The sequence below is a fragment of the Vanacampus margaritifer genome, chromosome 17, assembly GCF_051991255.1.
Source record: "Vanacampus margaritifer isolate UIUO_Vmar chromosome 17, RoL_Vmar_1.0, whole genome shotgun sequence".
In the NCBI taxonomy this organism is placed as follows: domain Eukaryota; kingdom Metazoa; phylum Chordata; class Actinopteri; order Syngnathiformes; family Syngnathidae; genus Vanacampus; species Vanacampus margaritifer.
Genome location: NC_135448.1, coordinates 14,103,048 through 14,120,592, shown reverse-complemented (window position 1 = coordinate 14,120,592; position 17,545 = coordinate 14,103,048). Strand labels below are relative to the sequence as shown.

At 43.2% G+C, this 17,545-nt stretch overlaps 3 protein-coding genes across 5 annotated transcripts in view; 1 reads left to right on the top strand and 2 right to left on the bottom strand.

The window, feature by feature from the left end:
* Positions 1 to 586, bottom strand: part of ctdp1 (CTD (carboxy-terminal domain, RNA polymerase II, polypeptide A) phosphatase, subunit 1) — a 42,399-nt gene extending 41,813 nt beyond the window's left edge. Inside the window, exon 1 of the mRNA XM_077548448.1 lies at positions 84 to 586. Within this exon, the coding sequence (XP_077404574.1) occupies positions 84 to 373 (290 nt within the window). The 5' untranslated portion in view covers positions 374 to 586. The remainder of the gene's footprint in view (positions 1 to 83) is intronic.
* Positions 587 to 977: 391 nt separating this feature from the next.
* Positions 978 to 6,730, top strand: adck5 (aarF domain containing kinase 5). 2 transcript variants are annotated; one of them, XM_077548449.1, is made up of 15 exons: positions 978 to 1,120; positions 2,167 to 2,252; positions 2,325 to 2,474; positions 2,557 to 2,632; positions 2,744 to 2,944; positions 3,026 to 3,166; positions 3,237 to 3,350; positions 3,448 to 3,579; positions 3,656 to 3,739; positions 3,809 to 3,890; positions 4,664 to 4,742; positions 4,811 to 4,902; positions 4,977 to 5,229; positions 5,847 to 5,963; positions 6,050 to 6,730. In XM_077548449.1, exons 1-15 carry the CDS (start codon positions 1,097 to 1,099, stop codon positions 6,150 to 6,152), a joined length of 1,734 nt encoding a protein of 577 aa, XP_077404575.1. In that variant the 5' UTR covers positions 978 to 1,096; the 3' UTR covers positions 6,153 to 6,730. The 2 variants fall into 2 exon arrangements, with proteins under 2 accessions (XP_077404575.1, XP_077404576.1); XM_077548450.1 differs by lacking the exons at positions 978 to 1,120; positions 2,167 to 2,252 and having other exon boundaries at positions 2,329 to 2,474; positions 2,749 to 2,944.
* A 41-nt stretch (positions 6,731 to 6,771) lies between these two features.
* cpsf1 (cleavage and polyadenylation specific factor 1) lies at positions 6,772 to 17,334 on the bottom strand. 2 transcript variants are annotated; one of them, XM_077548447.1, is made up of 38 exons: positions 17,173 to 17,334; positions 16,397 to 16,562; positions 16,287 to 16,314; positions 16,078 to 16,211; positions 15,914 to 15,994; positions 15,404 to 15,555; positions 15,167 to 15,313; positions 14,941 to 15,080; positions 14,752 to 14,862; positions 14,579 to 14,672; positions 14,315 to 14,402; positions 14,020 to 14,160; positions 13,876 to 13,927; positions 13,724 to 13,797; positions 13,376 to 13,450; positions 13,206 to 13,286; positions 12,837 to 12,926; positions 12,580 to 12,759; positions 12,362 to 12,503; positions 12,081 to 12,259; positions 11,285 to 11,421; positions 11,027 to 11,207; positions 10,746 to 10,952; positions 10,582 to 10,671; positions 10,367 to 10,510; positions 10,134 to 10,286; positions 9,942 to 10,058; positions 9,781 to 9,871; positions 8,978 to 9,062; positions 8,671 to 8,812; positions 8,444 to 8,596; positions 8,195 to 8,371; positions 7,920 to 7,986; positions 7,698 to 7,745; positions 7,475 to 7,630; positions 7,276 to 7,405; positions 7,050 to 7,188; positions 6,772 to 6,974 (listed from the first exon to the last, which is right to left on the bottom strand). In XM_077548447.1, exons 2-38 carry the CDS (start codon positions 16,538 to 16,540, stop codon positions 6,927 to 6,929), a joined length of 4,398 nt encoding a protein of 1,465 aa, XP_077404573.1. In that variant the 5' UTR covers positions 16,541 to 16,562; positions 17,173 to 17,334; the 3' UTR covers positions 6,772 to 6,926. The 2 variants fall into 2 exon arrangements, with proteins under 2 accessions (XP_077404573.1, XP_077404571.1); XM_077548445.1 differs by having other exon boundaries at positions 13,724 to 13,927.
* Between the last annotated feature and the right edge of the window lie 211 nt (positions 17,335 to 17,545).

The following is a 17,545-nucleotide window of genomic DNA, read 5'->3' as shown; positions in this document are numbered from 1 at the left end:
CATAACACTGATACGATTCGGTTAATATACAACAGCTACCACGTTGCGAGTGTACCAAAACAGGCTCCAAACAAGTAACTCACCCAGGGGGTATGACCTGTCCGGGTTGACAACACAGCTCCTTGACTACCCCCGCGCGGTCCGCCTTCACCTTCCTTTCGGGTAGCCTTGGTGTCTCTGCCCCCTTCTCCGCGGGTATGGGAACGCACAGCGCTAACACGGAGTCCACGTTGACGTGAGATCCCGGCTTGACTTTCCACTCCAAGAGGCGACAGGGGAGCGTTCCAATCGTACAGCAGATGTCCGACACTTGCACCGCGGGGCCCAGTGTTGCTGCACCACCGCCGCCAGAATCAGCGGGAGGATCCTCCATCTGCAAAAAATAAAAATCTTTTGCACTGTCCCGTTTAAAGCGTATCCGCCACAAATAGCAACGCTCGAATCATTAAAAATCAGTAAAGCATCAGCTTGCAGGTAAATTAAAACAACAGTGGTGGGATTTAAACCCGCAAGCTTCGACAGCCAGCACCGTTCACTCTTCCCGCCCGTAAACAGGATGTGGCAGCATTGCAGACACGCAGGTCGCGATGACAACATCCGGTAGAGAGTACCATAAACCAGTTGAAAATAGAAAGAATATTAAAATGTACATTTTTGTTTGTTTGTGAGCTCCCTAACATTCATTATTCAATAATTATTCATTTATTTATATTCTTTAAATGACTACATTTATGTTACACTTAATTTACAATATAGCGTAACAAAAAACACTTTAACTGTTGCAAAACCCGAATTTCCCCTCTGGTGGAAAGCAAAAGTTATCAATATACTTTATTGATAGGGTATGAGCCGATCGATGATTTAGCGTAAACGTGTTGAACTCCGACAGAAAATAGCGAACGCGGAAGTAGGTCATAAATCATCTCGATTTATCTGCACTCTTTGTCCGCTTTTAACCAATCGCAGGCCATCTGTGGTAAAGGTAGTTGCAGGCTGCCCAGGCGGACGTTACTCGTCAGCAGTCCGGTTATTTGATGTGAAAAAAGTCACTTTGGATACAATCATCCGGGCGGTGAGCTGCACTTACGCCGGAAACATGAAGAGGACGATCCAGGGAGCTGTATGTTGTTCATATTTCATTTCCAAACAAATCTTGTTCAAATATTTCAGCCTTGTTAGCCAGAATTAGCCAGAGGACTAGACGTGGCTAACAGAACTGTGATGTCATGCAGGTTACTTTCTAAATTTGTCAGTCTGCTAATTTGGCCTACAAAGAACAGTCTAATTTATGCACGTCGTTGTAAAATTCAGTATTTTACAGCTACTATTACATATTACATTTAACAGCTATGCGTATTGTATTTTTTATGAATTAATTAAATCGTAGTAGTAGTGGACTCTTCAGTCATACATTTGTACCCCTGCACCAATTTGAGACACTGCGTCCCTCACATTCAGAGATCCAAAACAAAAACAACACAGAGTGTCCTGAGCTGGACACGTTGGCCTTGGGTTGCTCCCCCACTCCCTCCCTCATTTTGTCCTCCCAACACACACATACCAAACGTGTGCATGTTTTACCAAAGGGATGGAGTTCCCATCCGCGGGGACGTGGTGGAGTTGGGGTCCGTACTCCGAGGGCTGTATGAAATGTTTATTATTACTGTGCACTTATAAGCATTTGAAGGGCTAACTTATAATAATAATTAAAAAAAAAACTTTACTTGTATTTGTTTTTCAGCGTGGCAGGCTGGATGAAATTGTCTGTGTGGTCTGATGAGACCCAGATACACTTATTTGGTTGACCTGGTGTAAAGTGTGTGGTGGGAGTGTCGTACTGCATGTACCGTGACATACTGAAGCAGATATGATCCCCTCCCTTTGGAAACTGGGCCACAGGTCTGTGGTCAAACATGATAATCCAAAACAACCACTGTCTTGCTAAGGAAGCTAACAATGCTGGACGGGTCTAGCATCTTTCCAAACCGAGATACTAGTGTAAACTCATTGAGCTTAGCACATGCTTGATTAAAGAACAGCCAACACTGTCCACACGGGCTGTTCTGTTTAAAGTCCAGAGTTCACAAGCTTTTTAAGCCCTGCTTCCCGGTCACGTGATATTCATGCCTGTTTTTGTTATTTTTTTGCTTCCTTCCTCCCCACTAGTGCAGGCTATGTCGGCATCATTTCACTTTTCTCCAAAGAAATCCTGGCTCATCAATGCAGTGCACCAGAAGCTTCAGTACACTCAGGTGCTAAATATGAGCAACACTTTTATCATAAAAAAATGACTGCACAAAATTATCGTTTGTTTGATCTCCTAGGGAAGGAAAGCACAGGGGTTTAGTATGGAAGACGCTCGCCTCCGTCGCTGTGGGCGCGCCACTGGTGGCAGGCGCGCGGTACGCCTTGTCAGACCAGAGAGAGCGGCGGAAGATGAGGATAGTAACTGAAGGATTCGGTCGCTTCTGCAGGTGTGGGCAAGTCTTGATAATGATTATGTCAATCAAAAATTAGCGTTATCTTTGTAAAACCTTTTTTTTTTTAATGTTTTAGGTCTCTCTCTGTGGGACTTGTGATATCAGTGGACTACTGGTGGACCGCGAATGTGGCTCTTCGAGGTCTGGATGAGGTAAGCTTCACGTCAGATATGATGTTTTAGTAGATTGTTGTTAAAAATGAGAACAGTCTCTACTACAAAGCAAACTATGTCAAAAGTTGACTGTGACGTCTTACTTGCTAGAGCAGCCCATCCTACGCGTCGGCGATGTCAGCTTGCCACCAGAGGGCAGCGGAGAGCATGGTGGAGGGCGCGGTAAAGAACGGCGGCATATACATTAAACTGGGCCAAGGTCTGTGTTCCTTCAACCACCTCCTGCCGCCAGAGTACATTCGCACCCTGCAGGTCCTGGAGGACAGAGCCTTGAACAGGAGGTACAAAGAGGTGAGGATCGAGCGAGCAAAACAAGACATTAAGAGGACATGATGAGATTTCTCAGGCTTGTTTTTGCTGTTGTTGAAACAGGTGGATGCTCTTTTCCAAGAAGACTTTAACAAAAGCCCGCAGGAGATTTTTAAAACCTTCGACTATGAGCCTATAGCCGCCGCCAGCTTGGCTCAGGTTCACAAGGCGGAGCTGTTGGACGGAACGTCCGTCGCTGTGAAGGTGAGCGTCGACGAATGTCCCGGCAACTTCAGAAGAGACGCTTTCGGTGAACACAATTCCACCATCTCAGGTGCAGTACATTGACCTCAGGGACCGCTTTGACGGCGACATCAGGACGCTGGAGATCCTGCTGGACATTGTCAAGTTCATGCACCCCAGTTTTGGATTCAGATGGGTTCTAAAGGTCAGAAAGTTTGTAATCAGGTCAACCAATTTTCCACATGTCCACTTTAAAGAATGCAAGAAACTTGCTGAATAATGTGCCTTCTTTGTCTGTTTAGGACCTGAAGGGGACCCTGGCTCAAGAGCTGGACTTTGAGAACGAGGGCAGGAACTCGGAGCGGTGCGCCGATGAGCTGAAACACTTCAAGTTTATCGTGGTGCCCAAAGTGTTCTGGGAGCAAACCAGTAAAGTGAGTTTAAACGCTCTGAAGATAACGACACTTATTTATTAAAAAGCTCCCCTCCATCCCCCATTTTCATTTCAAGAGGGTTTTGACTGCAGAGTTTTGCAACGGTTGTAAGATCAACAACGTGGAGGAAATCAAAAGGCAAGGATTGAGCTTGAAAGACGTAAGTTGCGCGCTTGAGATTGACTGGAAGTTTTGTCGTAAGTTGACTTTTGAAACAACTGTATTTCAGACTGCAGACAAGCTGATCCGAGCTTTTGCAGAGCAAATATTTTACACGGGTTTCATCCATGCCGATCCTCATCCTGGAAACGGTGAGTCTGTCGGAGAAAAGAACGATAAGGGAAATAGGACGTTTTCAAGACTATGTTGCACAAGAAGGCATGCGGAGATTCATTTTAGACATAAGTAGTACTTTGCCACCATCTTGTGTCATTGATAGGCAATTCCTTTTTTTTTTTTTAATTACTAATTTTTTTTACTGTTCACGACAGAACTGTCTCTCACCCCTGCAAATTCACTGTATACAGTATTATGACACAATATGTAAGATTTGAATAAATATACACTCATAGAATTAGTAAAGGGGCAGTCAACCATTTTTTTTTTTTTACAGTAATAGGTTGTAAACACAGCATTCGCGTTAATATTACATTTGTGGAATATGAGTTAAGCAGCAAATTCCACCCGTTTTTTTTTTTTTAATCCATCTCAGGGGGGCAGCCATTTTGTCACTTAGTGTCAACTGCAATTGACGCAGTCCAACGACCAATCACGGCTCAGCTTCAGGAAACAGGCGAGTCGCGATTGGTCGTGACCGGAGCCCTGAGCAACTGTGATCTAATTTTCAAATCGACAGCAAATGGCAAAATGGCCGCCCTCTAAGGTTGGGTAAAAATGGGTGAAATTAGTTGCTTAATTCATATTCTCAGCACGCAATATTAATCAGAATACCGTGTTTAGACTAGTGGGGCTGCAAAGAACATTATTGTAAAAAAAATTTGGGTTGATTTCCGCTTTAAAAACATAACCAAACTGACTTCTCTGCATTCGAGTAAATAAATGCATTTCTTTCCTTGGAATTCAGTTCTAGTGAGGCGAGGTCCTGACAACAAAGTGGAGTTGGTACTTTTGGATCACGGCTTGTACGAACACCTCAGCCAACAGTAAGCCACGTTGTTCAAAAGATGAGAAAAAAAATTCCATCTACGTAATATTTCTCTTCACCCTTTAGTGACCGAGTGGCTCTGTGTAAGCTATGGAGGTCCATAGTCCTGCGAGACGAGGCAGCGATGGAAATGTACTCAAATGCCTTAGGGGTCAAAGGTAAGGTTGAAGTCAACAACCCCCCCCCCCCCCCCCAAAAAAAATGCTGCAAAGTAATCATCTCACCCGTGCAGAGTACTTCCTCTTCTGCGAGATGCTGCTGCAGCGGCCCATCAACATGCGCGAGCTGCGTCTGTCCAACGTCCTGAGTCAAGAGGAGACGGCCTACATGCGGCAAATGGCCATCCACCGCTTCAACAGCGTCATGCAGGTGCTCAAGGCCATGCCCCGGCCCATGCTGCTGGTCTTCCGCAACATCAACACGGTCCGGAGTATCAACATCACCCTGGGAGCGCCCGTCGATCGCTACTTCGTCATGGCCAAGAGGTCGGTAACGGAATGTGCTGACAAGCCATTTTTCCATTTCATTTTTATTAGATTGTAGCTAATAAAGGGGGTGTGTATGTAACGTTTGAATAATTTGATTATGTTGCATTAAAAAGCACTAAATATATTTACAGGTATTACAAATTTAAATACAATTGATGTATACAATTGCTCTGAATTTGAAAAGAAATGTACTGTTCTTGTCACCAATGTCCAACATGACACACTAATGCCACCTAGTGGCAAAAAAATTACACTAAATGTTTCACACTCCTTAGTACATCTTTTTACCTTAAAATCATTATGAATTACTATTAAATTACTGAATAAATGAACTGAAAGATACAATCACATTTGTATTTGGTAACCATATTTGTCCACTTTTATATTAAGAGTGTTTATTATTAAAAATAATTTGTTGTGCATTTCGTTTGAGTCAACTATGGAAATCATGCGATTAATTACAATTAAAAATTGTAATCCACAATATATGTGTATATGTATATGTGTGCACGTGTGTATAGGCAGTACAACGTGGGCAAGAAAATAGCTTTAAAAATCCTGTTAATATTACCACCAGTGTTGTGATGGTAACGATTATGATCTTTGGCTTTCAGTGCGGTGCGATGCTGGGGGAAGATCCAGGCAGAGAGGACCAGTATGCTGCATAGATTCTGGGTTGTCCACTGGTTTTGGACGAGATGGGAGGGCCTCAAGTTTGAGCTCGCTTTGAGGTTAGCTTACATCACATTTCTAGAGCTACATTTTTTTTTTTTTTTTACGTGACCCGTGCCACTGACAATGAGCCCCCTTGTTTCAGATCAGAGATGGCATTGATGAGCATGACTCGCTCCCTGGTAAACCTGCTGAGCTACTTGGGTCTCATCTCTCTGGATTCTGACATGTACGAGTACCTGAGATAGGGCTCTGCTCTCCAACCTCACGGCAGGGATCTTCTCCATAAAAAGCTACGCAGTCTGACATATGGGACTTTTCGCCTCGCTCGTCTCGAAGCCACTCCAGAAAGCTTGCCAAGGCTCCGCTCCTCAATCACAATGAACTGTGAAAAAAGAGAGTAGGAGGGCTGTATCATGCTGTAGCTCTGTACTCCTTAAAGCAAGTGTTTTGGATGATTTGAAAAGCCTATTGTAATGGTTTTATTGATCAAATCTTAAATATGTAAACATGAAATATTTAAAGGTTTTAAGTTTTAAAGAAATCGTTGACATGTATCTTAACTGTTTCGAAGCAGCTTTATTATCTAGTGATATGTATGTTAGACAATGTGTGGCATTTAAAGTTAAGAATCCCTGCTTGATGAAGCTATTATGAATGCTAATGCTAGTATCCTTGATTGTGTTACTTTGTGATTTAACTTATACGCAAGAAGATTTTTCTGTTTGCAATTAAGATCCATTTTCTCTTGAGGAAATTCTCACTTCCAAGGATAAAGCAACAACCAAAATGTTCAAGTTAAAGAATAAATCATCCTACCTCCTTTTTTCACCATTGTCATGATTTAGCTGATGAACAAATGAAAATAGAACAGATTTTTTTTGTAGGATTTTTACTGCTTTTTTTTTTTTTTAACAAAAATTAATCTGAAACATCTAGAAAAACAATCAAAATTGGGCTCAAAGATTTTCTCCATTGGGTATAAAACGGCATGCGGTGGATAAAATGTTGGAATGTGGCTCTTAGAAATGAGCTGTTACTCGATCGATTTCCAGAAGGTCATCCAAAATCTGCAAAGAAAATCAAATGACTGTGTTACATATTGCTTGTATGGAACGGAATATATTTCTGTGTTTGTTCCTTACAATGTCTGGAGTGGTACCGATCTTTTTTGCCAGCTCACTGCGCTCCATCACGCTGAGATACAAGAACTTGTTGAGGAGTTCTCCATCCAGGATGTTTCGCACGGCGTTCTGCAGGCCTCGTCGTTCATAGTGCATCATCCTGCAGGGTAGCGCGCGGCAAAAAAAGATGTAAGGGACTTGGCCTGCCTTCTAAGAAATAAAAACAGCACGACGGGCTGAGTGGAACCTGAAGGCTTTCGGGTTGAGACCGGCGTGATGAGGCAGCAAGGTGTTGAGAGCATTCTGCAACATGAGCAGTCGGCGGTACGTCTTCTCCTGCATTGGGAGCAGCATCCCGATGCCTCCGTCCAGTGTTGCTATGGAAACAGACAAGCATTAGGCACACCTGAGCATTCTTTGAAAAAAAAAACAAAGGGTTTGCTTACCAAACCACGTGATGTGCTTATTGTCCCACGTCAGAGACTTTTTGCTGCTGGTGTCCAAGGCCCCTCTGCACGGCATGCGCCAGAACGTGTTGACGTGGGCGCCCACGTTGAAGTCGGCTCGCCTCAGCAGACGCATTCCTCCGAAGCTCTCTTTAGCTGCACGCACCGGTAACATCTCAGCCTTTTGTGTGTGGAACTGCGTAAGCTCTACAATGTGACTTACCTTCGGGTAAATACATGTAAACAAAGAGGTTCTTGTCGCGATCTGACACTGAAAGGAGATATTAGTGAAAATTAGTGATGCTACTTATTTTCAGACTCAGTGTTCCCCCCCCCCATTGTTTAATTAGCTTGGCGGCCTGCCAGGCTTTTCTTGCGCCACCGCCACTAAGTGAAAATGTAATCAAGCTGTAATTATCTCCTAGCAGTGCATCCTTATATTTACCCAGGAATCCAAGCTGGTTGTTATCCACCATGAACTCAATGCTGTACACCTCCAAGGGCTTTGCATCCTGTTCTCAAAACAAGACGAAAAGGACGCCAATGTGACCAAACATATCACAGAATAATATTCTATAAAACATGAAATATGGGAGATAGCAATGTTTGCAGCTGGACTAATTAAAAATAAAAATAAATAATTGTGTAAATATTGCAATACCGTATCAACTGTCCAGATATGTTTGGACACTGATACGTTTTTTGCCGTTTGTGTCTCACCCTGCTGACGAGCGACAGCGTCTTGCTGGTCTCCTGGTAGCGCAGCAACGAGATGCTCTTCATCAGGTCGGCAGCCAGGATGAAATTCTTAATGCTGAACATCTGGTGGATGTGAAGCTGCGTGTCGATGAAGGCCATGCCGGTCAGGTCGTTGTCCTTCAGGACCCAAAGGAAGATCTGCGGGGGACACAAAAGCCATACGTTAGCTATAACACAATGGACGTTAAGTGTGTGAGATGTAAAACTAACCTTCTGCCCGATGGCTGACACCAAGTATCCGTTGCAATGACACAGTGCTGTCACTGGTCCTTTCTGCTCCTTCTCATAGAGCATTTTAAACTTGTTCTTAGTGAGGGGTTGACCGGGTTCAGGCACCACTTCAATCACATCCAGGATCAAAATCTTTAAAAAACAAATATATACTTAAAAAAAATGTTCTCAAGAAACTACGAAAAACTCTTGTTTTCGTTGCTCACTCTCCCCCTGCAGGTGATCTCCTCCCCCTGCATGACGCAGGTCCCCGCGGCGATGTAGCCCTTCAGGCCCGACACGGTCTCCTGACTCCTCAGTGCCACCGTCTTCATACAGGTCACGTGTTCCCACTCCTCCAGGTCGATCCTTGAGGAGAAAGGACACTAAGTCAACATATGTGCAGGAAAAAGAATAAACATAGTTCATCCTGGCTTAATGGGCTATTGAGGAGAATGACCAAAAGCAGCCACGTGAGACTCATTTGTGCATTCTGTTTGTAGTGATTTTTGTCAAGCTTCCCACGCTTCTTACCGCGTGTTGGGAATGGCCTCCCAGCTGACCGGCGAGATGAGCTGGATGGAAAACCTCTCCTGCTGTGGGTTGATGTAGCGCTCGTCTGCAAGATGACAACAAAGACAGTGCGGCGTTGATGCACTACATTAGGTACGCTTTCCCAAGAGAAATCTTTGAGAAAGCGCCTGTCAGGTGAACCCAATATTGCGGCAAACAAGGTTATTTTAGTTAGCGAAAACTAACAAAATAACAAAAAATCCCAAAATATTTTCATTAACCAAATAAAATTATAAGACTATAATTATAGCAAAAATAATTAATTTAATGCATGAGTCTTTGGGGTTAATTTTTAATGTGATTTCAAACATATTTATTTCAATATTAACGTAATAAGGCTGGTTGAAAGTGTGTCAAACAGAATAGAAAAGCAGCTTTAGATGACGTCGCTCCTAATCGACAATTTTGAGTGCTTGACTTATGGCTGCAATCAGTTTTTCTGACTCAGCCGGAATGCAATGCTAGGTAAGAAATGCGTTACTTTTTTCACTTTACCACGGTGTTTATTAAATACTGCACACAAGTATTACACTTTTTTTTTTAAACAAAAATTTGTATTGAAACTAAACAAAACTAAACTAAAACTAAGCTTTTTTTTTTTTTTAAATAAAAAAAACTAAACTAACAGAACCACACTGAAAACTCATTAAAACTACCACAATTTAAAAAACAAAATTAAAACAAAATAAAAACGAACTAAAATGAAAATTCCCAAACTATAATAACCCAGCCTATATATAGTGGGATTAGTAGAGATGCTGTACCTCGTTCAATGTTTTCAAACTCCTTCTCCTCTCCGGTCATCTTGGGGATTCGCGTACACAGCTCTTTCACACTTGTACACACAGAATACACCTAAAGGGGGCCGTAATAAAAAAAATGACATCACAAACCAAATCTTGCTGGGGCAGAGTCGTCGTCTTACCTTGGTTTCCACGTGGTAGGAGACATAGTGGACAGTGCACCTCAGTGGGATCTTTCTGACTGGCCAAGGGGCGTCATAGGACAAGTAGGTGGGCAGGACGCTGATCCTCAGCTCCCCCTGTAGACACACACAAAAAACGTTGAAATTGTGCGGAAGTCATTGAATATTTCGGACAGCGCTTCTGGTGCTTACTTGCTTGTTGAAGTAAAGGAAACCTTTGGGGCAGTTGATGTTGTGGAAGGGGGAAAAGGACTCAATGGCCCCGTCGATGGACATGGGGTGAAGTCTGAGTGCGCCCCGAGAGGTGACCAGCATCCAATGAGGGGAGGGTCCGCAGATGAACACCTGAGAGAAGCCAGCAAATGTAAACGACTACTAAATGTGGTTATGAAAACGACATCAAAACACTTTTCTTTTGCTTTTACCCCTGAGTATCCAGAGATGTCCTCAAAGTATCTAAACCGAGCAATACGACTTTTGACAACAGGTTCATCGCTGGTGACGCCGTCTGGCTTCTTATCTCTCTTAAATTTGGATTTCTTCTCTCGGAAGTTGATGTTGTGCGGAACCTAATGTAGGGAAGAAGTTTACAAATCAAGATCAACATCCTCCAGAAGTCAGACCGTTGGATCCATCCTACCTTTTTGAAGCGCACTTTAAGGTTATTTTGGGGTTGCTGCTGATCATAAGGGAAGGCTTCATAAATGAGAAGCTCCTGTTCCACGTGGACCTTGGATACAAGAACATTCCGGAATGGAAGAATGCAGACAAGAATTCGAGCAAATCATTGGGAAAGTCACTTACCAGCAAATACGGCCGGCTGTAATTGTTCCCCAGCGAAACCAAAGTCACCTCCTTGACCAATGGCATGTCTCCCTGACGTGTCACTTCCTCCTTCTTCCCTTCTCCCTGAGTTGCTGATTGGCCAGAGGAGCTGTCCACCAGCACCCTCTGACCTACAGGGAAGTTCTTCACCAGGAAGACCAATCTCCAGTCTGGGAGCTGATAAATCTTTCAAAAAAAGAAAAGTCGACGTATAAAAAAAACATAAAGCATTGTGAGGCGGTCATATGTGCGACGTATACCTCCATGACACCATTTTCCCGGACGATCATACACCAGTGGGTGGGCTCGGCTTTGGCCGTGCTCCCCTCACTTCCAGAGGGCAGCGCTAGACCTGAAGTGCGATTCATTTCCTCCTTATGGGGTCCTGCGCTGGTACTGGAGTCGCCATACAGCATTTCCTCCTCATCATCCACTGCGTTACTGCTCAAACATTTCCCATCAATGTGACTCCAGCAAAAAAAAAAAAGGGGGGGGAAAAAAAGTGTGTGAACTCTCACCTGAGGTCCTGGATGACTGTCTCCGCTTCTGACGCACTCATGTTTGTGTCCTCTACGACGGTACAGCTCACCCTGTTCTCCGTGGTGAACATTCCGCTTACGTCTCGGTACGCGCAGAGCGCAATCACACGTGATTGCTTGACGGGAGACAATTGAAAACTTTCCATTAAACTGAATGCAGCGTGAGAACTCATTAGACTTCATTCATGTTTTACTGTATAATTAAAGCAGGGATTCTCAAATTCAACTTATATGGGAGTCCGCTGGAGATAAAGTCTGGGTTTGTCTGCGCTGAAGTATTCCACAAGAATGTGAACCAAGTAGTCAAAAAAGTACAACAAATCCAATCTTTTCAATCTTTATCAGTAACGTTAACAGTTCTTCAGAACGTGAACAAAATTGGTGACCTTGGTGACAGGGTATCTTTTCCTTTCATTTGTTGTCACGTCAGAATTACTGTACACGCAGAACAACAACATGGCAAAAAAGGTGAGCGCCACACTAACATTGAACTTTTATGTAAAGTCCAAAAAATATCATCATGCGGGTCACAAATGGCTCCCGGGCCATGATTTTGAGATCCTTGCTTTAACACCTTTACACAACTTATTGTGTTTAGTTTGAAACTTGTTATATTAACTCAACAATGTTTAATATGGTACACAGAAATTAAAAAAAATTAAAATCTTGATCATGAGACACTAGGTGGATTTCCAATCACCCTCGATTTAGCATCAATGAATGAGTCATCTAACTACATCGTCTGTGATGCCTCAATGAGCTCTGCGTCACTCACGGTGGAGATCTGCGGCTTGCGCAGAGAGAGCCGCTGCGTCTTCCCCATGTACGAGTCGGTCTTCAGCACAAACATGGTGACCACGCCGTCGGCGGTCATGATGACCACGTAGGGGTCGGCCACGGAGCAGTGCACTATGGGAGTGCCTAGGTCCACTGGGATGAAGTGGAGTTGAGTCACTGGAGAAACACGACATTAATTTAAAAAAATCATCGTTTCATCGTAATTGAATCGTTTTGGCTTAGTAAAAAAAAAAAAAAGATTTTTAATTTGAATTCTACCTCCTTCCAGTAGCCTGATGCCCATGGGGGAGACCTGGATGATGTATTTGTTGTCGCCGATGTTCCCGGCAAACACGGTGGTTCCCTGAGTAGCAAATCCACTGGTGTCCAGCTCCATGATCTCCTGGCCTGTTTGGAGGATCTACAGTGACATTCGTAGGTGATTACATTTGAGTAAAAATAAAATAATCAGTTGAGTTGAAAAACGTGGTCCCAACCATGGTTGAATCCTCTCGGCTCAAGATGAGGAACCCGTGCTTCTTGGCGTCATCCTCCAGAGGCGGCTCTTTTTTCTGCTCTTCCTCCTTTTTGCCTTCTTCTTTCTCCTTTTCGCCTTCTTCCTTATCCTCAGCCACCTCCTTCTCGCCCCCATCATCTGATTCCTCACTTTTTCCTGCCTGAAATGACAACAAACGTTGAGAATTTTTTTTTACCCAGAAAAACTGATTGAAACTTTGCGTTAGCTTAACGGTACTTTTTCCTTCACTTCATTGGAGATGACCGTCCACATGTCGTGGCAGCCCGGCAACTCGAACGTGGTGACAACTTGAGGTCTGATGCTCCTCTAACACCACCACAGGGAACAAATGACGAGGTTATATTCACAAGCACAAATTCAGCAGACTTGCGCATTCATCCTCAAACATGCAAGAAATGTCACTGGATCGTTTTAAAGGCCGCTCCGCATATTTCTGAAGCAGCCCTGGTAAAACCCGGAATTTAATGTAGCACCATCGATCAACCTGTGATAGATCAACCTTGCGATCACAAGTCTTGAGGACGATGCAAATAGCTTAAGCATGCATAACCACACACACAAGGGGATCCGGAATAATCTGTTCACCTGAAGAACCGACAGCGCCCCGTTCTTCCCGAAGCCGGAACACACCACCACTTCCAGGTCAGGCTCCGTGTTGCCCTGAAACTACCAGTCGAAGGAACGTTTCCGTTAAAGCCCCTAACGAGATACATGACTAAAGCGAGATTTCAAAATGTCAAATGTTTTCCAAATACCTCTTCTGACAGGAACGCGGGTTCGCCCATGGAGGCGTTAGCACACGGCCCAATGTTCAGTATGCTATCGCACACCTGCAAAGATGATGATGTAACAGATCGTTAAAGTGGAAGTATAAAAACTTCCAAGGTTAAATGGCCCAACGTAAGGTCGCAGCAGACCTTGTAAGTAAAATTAGTTCAGACAACATCAATAAATTAAAATGTAGTGTGCTTTGCTTTTAACAACAATTTGACTCTAGAACAGACACATTATTTGCTATATAAAAAAAAGTTTTAAAATCTGGAGAAAAAAAAATTGGAAATCATCCACCGTGTTCCATTGTCAATGTTCTTTGATCATTTTACCTCGAAAGTGTATGTGGCCAGCTGCGTGCCCGACTGAGCCTCGCTTCCATACACTTCAATCTCGTCCACCTCATCTTTAAAAAGCGACATGGAGCACAGGAATGAAACAAAGATGACAGTGAGCACACTTCCAAACAGAATTTGAAACGTACCTGTCCAGTTGGTGGATGACTCGACTCTCTTCTTTTTGCTTGGTGGCTCCTCCTGGAATTTAATTCAACTTTGTTAAACTGTTCAAGTGCATCGCTTTTTACAGTCTGGCTGATCATCACACGCACACACACAAACAAGTTCACCTTGTCTTTTTCTTTCTCCTTGTCCTGATTTTCTTTGACCTCATCTGGTGGCGCCTCCTGCAGCTTCTCTGTATACTTGAGCAGCAGTGAGTTGCCCAGGCGGGAGCCAAGGAAGAGGTAGCCCGGCTCCATGGTGACCATCTGACGGGGGGGAAGCCAACACAATTGTCAACAACATAGAAACTGGATCAGCTAAAAATGAACAGATGAATGGAATTTTAACTCATTTCAATTGTGAATTTTGATTCGATAGAAATGAAGGTATCACTGCAATTTGACTAGGTGTAGTACTTACACAAGTTGTCAGGACGCTGGCAGCTGCTTTGTCAAAATGGAAGTCCCGCACACTCCTCATGCCGTCGGTGATGAGTGTCAACACATAACTACAACAAGAGACCGGAACATTTATTTTTTTATGTACAGGCCACCGTGTTACTTTATAAGTACAGTATACAAGGACATCTTAATCAGATACAATAGCTTCATCCAGTGTTAATAAAAAAATGTGTTATCTTGTATTACCGTACAAATGTTTGCTTGTGAATTTAATTGCACTCACATTTCGCCTCCTTTCAAAGAGATAACCATTTTGTCATGAGCAATAAAGTCAGCCTGGGAGCAGTCCAGGGTGATCTTCACCTCCTCTTGTACGCCTAAAAAAAAAAAAAAAACGAAATTAAAGTGCATCACGTGTGATACTGTAAAAAATTATGTTAGGAGTATGTGACTTACGAAGAGGGAACGCAGTGGTCCCGTTTGTCTGGGAATTGAGGGAAACGCCATAGGGTGGAACACTTTGGTTCAGATATAGCAGTGAGTTCACTGCAAAAACTACCACGCCACCTAAAAGGCAAATACAGTGTGATCAGAAGTGATTAAAAAAACAGCAACTTACATTCATGTAGGAGTACCCGAACTTACCGATAGGCTTGGGGACCGCCATGACCTGCGTGCAATCGAATGGCAGATTGATGAGGGACCAGATAACCGGGTGAACTTTCTGCATAATGTTGAGAGAGATGGCGACGATGCTACACGTGTCCTGACGCACAGCGACACGTCTGGGATACACACAGCAGAATTTATAGGCATACTTATCACATATGATTGTTAGTTTAGTCAATGATGAGGCTGTGATGTGACTGACCCCGGCCATGTTTGGTTGGGCTCAAAAAGAATTAACAAGGTAGGCTCGTAGTAGCCATGGAGGAACTTCATGTCGATGATGTTGAGCAGCTTTTCGTCCAGTTCGCGAACGTCGATGATGTAACTCGGGAGGAAGCTGGATTTCGGTCTGCAGGGACATCGGCAAGAAATATTTAGATCCTTTAATACTCACTGCCTGTGTATGTGTTAAAATGATTTGGCTAAGCGGCATACTTACCCATCCCCCATTCCGCCCTCCTGTTCATCAGTCAACGTGTCCTTGCGGAAGGGAAGCACAATCAGCTTAGTGCCGTAGATGAGCATCACGGCGCAGCGATTCTCCGGATCCACGCGGACAATGGGAATGTGTACATTCTGTACGAAGCCGTCCTGAAAAAGGAGAATTGTTTGTTTTTATTTAATAGTCACTTCCTGCTCCTATTTGCAGATAAAGTGGGCCGCATTTTGGCATACTGTGAGCGCACGGTATTCCAGTGGTTAGGGCTCAAGCCCTGCCACAAAAACTGAAAATATGCAAGTAATTGACACTCACACTAAAAGGGTCATGGTTTGTAAATACCTATTAAGTATATGCCACATGATGGTGGCTAAAGACTACTTGATTCTGAATCTCTTTTGTTTTGTTTCCTTGGCACTAAGATGCCACCACGCACCAAAGCAAAACTGTTAATCTGCAAATAATGGAGGAATGGTGAGAATGAATTGATGAAAATGTAACTACACATACTCTAAGCTCTGGCTCCTCAAAGTAGTGCAAAGACAAAGTCTTCAGGTCATGTGTCCCCGGGTCATACTCCACGACAGACAACTGGTAAGAGAACACAGAAACATTTTAAGATTTTTTCTTCTTTTTTTTTTTAAACATGACTTAAGCCTGTATACTGCTTGAACCTTGGCATCTTTAAAACTGAGGAGCAAGGCATCCCTGCTGGATCCTATAAGCTGCACACTGGACATGGACATGATGTTGCCGAAGAGCGAAAAGCAGGCCACCTGTTCCAACTTCTCCTTGCGAGCTTTGGCATCTAATGAGATAAATGAATATCACCATAAATCACCTTACAGGGAGGTAAATCTTGGAAAACAGTATCTGCAAATACCTGAGGGCTTGTCCGACTTTGACGTACTCTGAAACAAAAACAAACCACACCTCAGTGGAAGCTTCCCGTTTAGGTTCGACAAACTTCACGACGCAGCGCAGCACAAATACCTCAACATCGTGGATAATCCTGTAGACAAAAAGCTGCGATGTGCCCGCGACCACAAGATTGTTCTCCTTGCTGGAAATGAAGTTGCAGTAGACCGAGAACTCCACGGCGGTGGGCGTGTGGGCCTGCCTGTGCACAGCATACATGGCGGCAGGCGGCCCTCAGCGTCTGGCAAGAGTCAAGTTCATAACATTAAAATCTTGCAGCACAAGAATAAATGGGACATGTGTCAGGTCGGGGGGAGATTATTGCGTATGCCTTTAGGCAAGAGACAGGATGTACATCAATTTGAACAACCATTCATACGCAAATCTGTGGATAATTTGCAGTATTCACTAAAAGAAGCTCATTTTAGAATATTGTCTCACCATTGATTAATTCAGATATTTTGTTAGCTTGATGCTACTAATATACACTTATTTTGTGAAAATTTATTTTCCTGTGCTAACATTATTTAATACAACTGCATAACATTTAAGCAGAAAAGTATTACTGAGACTGGTTAATGATATGCTCCTTGTGTTAAAGATGCTTTGGATTTTATCGCTAACTATTATTGAATTCGATGACTCGATTAACACATTACTTCAACAGGCACCGCAATGTGGTGGTGGTGATGTGTATGTTTTTATTCGAAACATGGAGTTCATGAGAAATTTGTAAATAAAGGTTAGCGTTGGCACATAGCGGCGCACTTAGCCATAATAGCTAGCATGAGGCTGCGTCTGCCGCACTCGACTAATTTCCGTGTTTAAATGAATCAAAACCGTGAACGTACCTATATCGAACACACTATCAGAATGGAGAACACCCGTGGCTCATTTTTTCATTCGGCATATCTCCCTTGGAACGGTTACGAGCAATACAGGGGCCAAATAAACCTAATTTCTTGATATGCTATAATGCAGCGGCTCCTGTCTTCTTCGTTTGCCTTTTTGGCTGTTCCAAACACTAAACAGCCTATGCTGCCCCTAGCGTTCATTTTCATAACTACAAAGTGAATCGCTTTTAAAATTAACAGCAAAAATATAATAATAATAATAATAATAATAATAATAATAATAATAATAATAATAATAATAATAATAATTTATCTAGAAAACCAGTCATTTTTCTTTCTTTTTTTCCAGGAAAACCAGTCATTTCTAATA

Coding starts and splice junctions, on each gene's coding strand:
- adck5 (XM_077548449.1), top strand. CDS start 1,097: ATGAAGAGGACGATCCAGGGAGCT. Junction 2,633..2,743: donor CTCTTCGAGGTCTGGATGAG/GTAAGCTTCACG, acceptor CTTACTTGCTAG/AGCAGCCCATCCTACGCGTC. Junction 3,167..3,236: donor GAACGTCCGTCGCTGTGAAG/GTGAGCGTCGAC, acceptor CCACCATCTCAG/GTGCAGTACATTGACCTCAG.
- cpsf1 (XM_077548445.1), bottom strand. CDS start 16,540: ATGTATGCTGTGCACAGGCAGGCCCACACGCCCACCGCCGTGGAGTTC. Junction 14,863..14,940: donor GGCGGTCCCCAAGCCTATCG/GTAAGTTCGGGT, acceptor TTTGCCTTTTAG/GTGGCGTGGTAGTTTTTGCA. Junction 12,504..12,579: donor GCCGAGAGGATTCAACCATG/GTTGGGACCACG, acceptor ATGTCACTGTAG/ATCCTCCAAACAGGCCAGGA.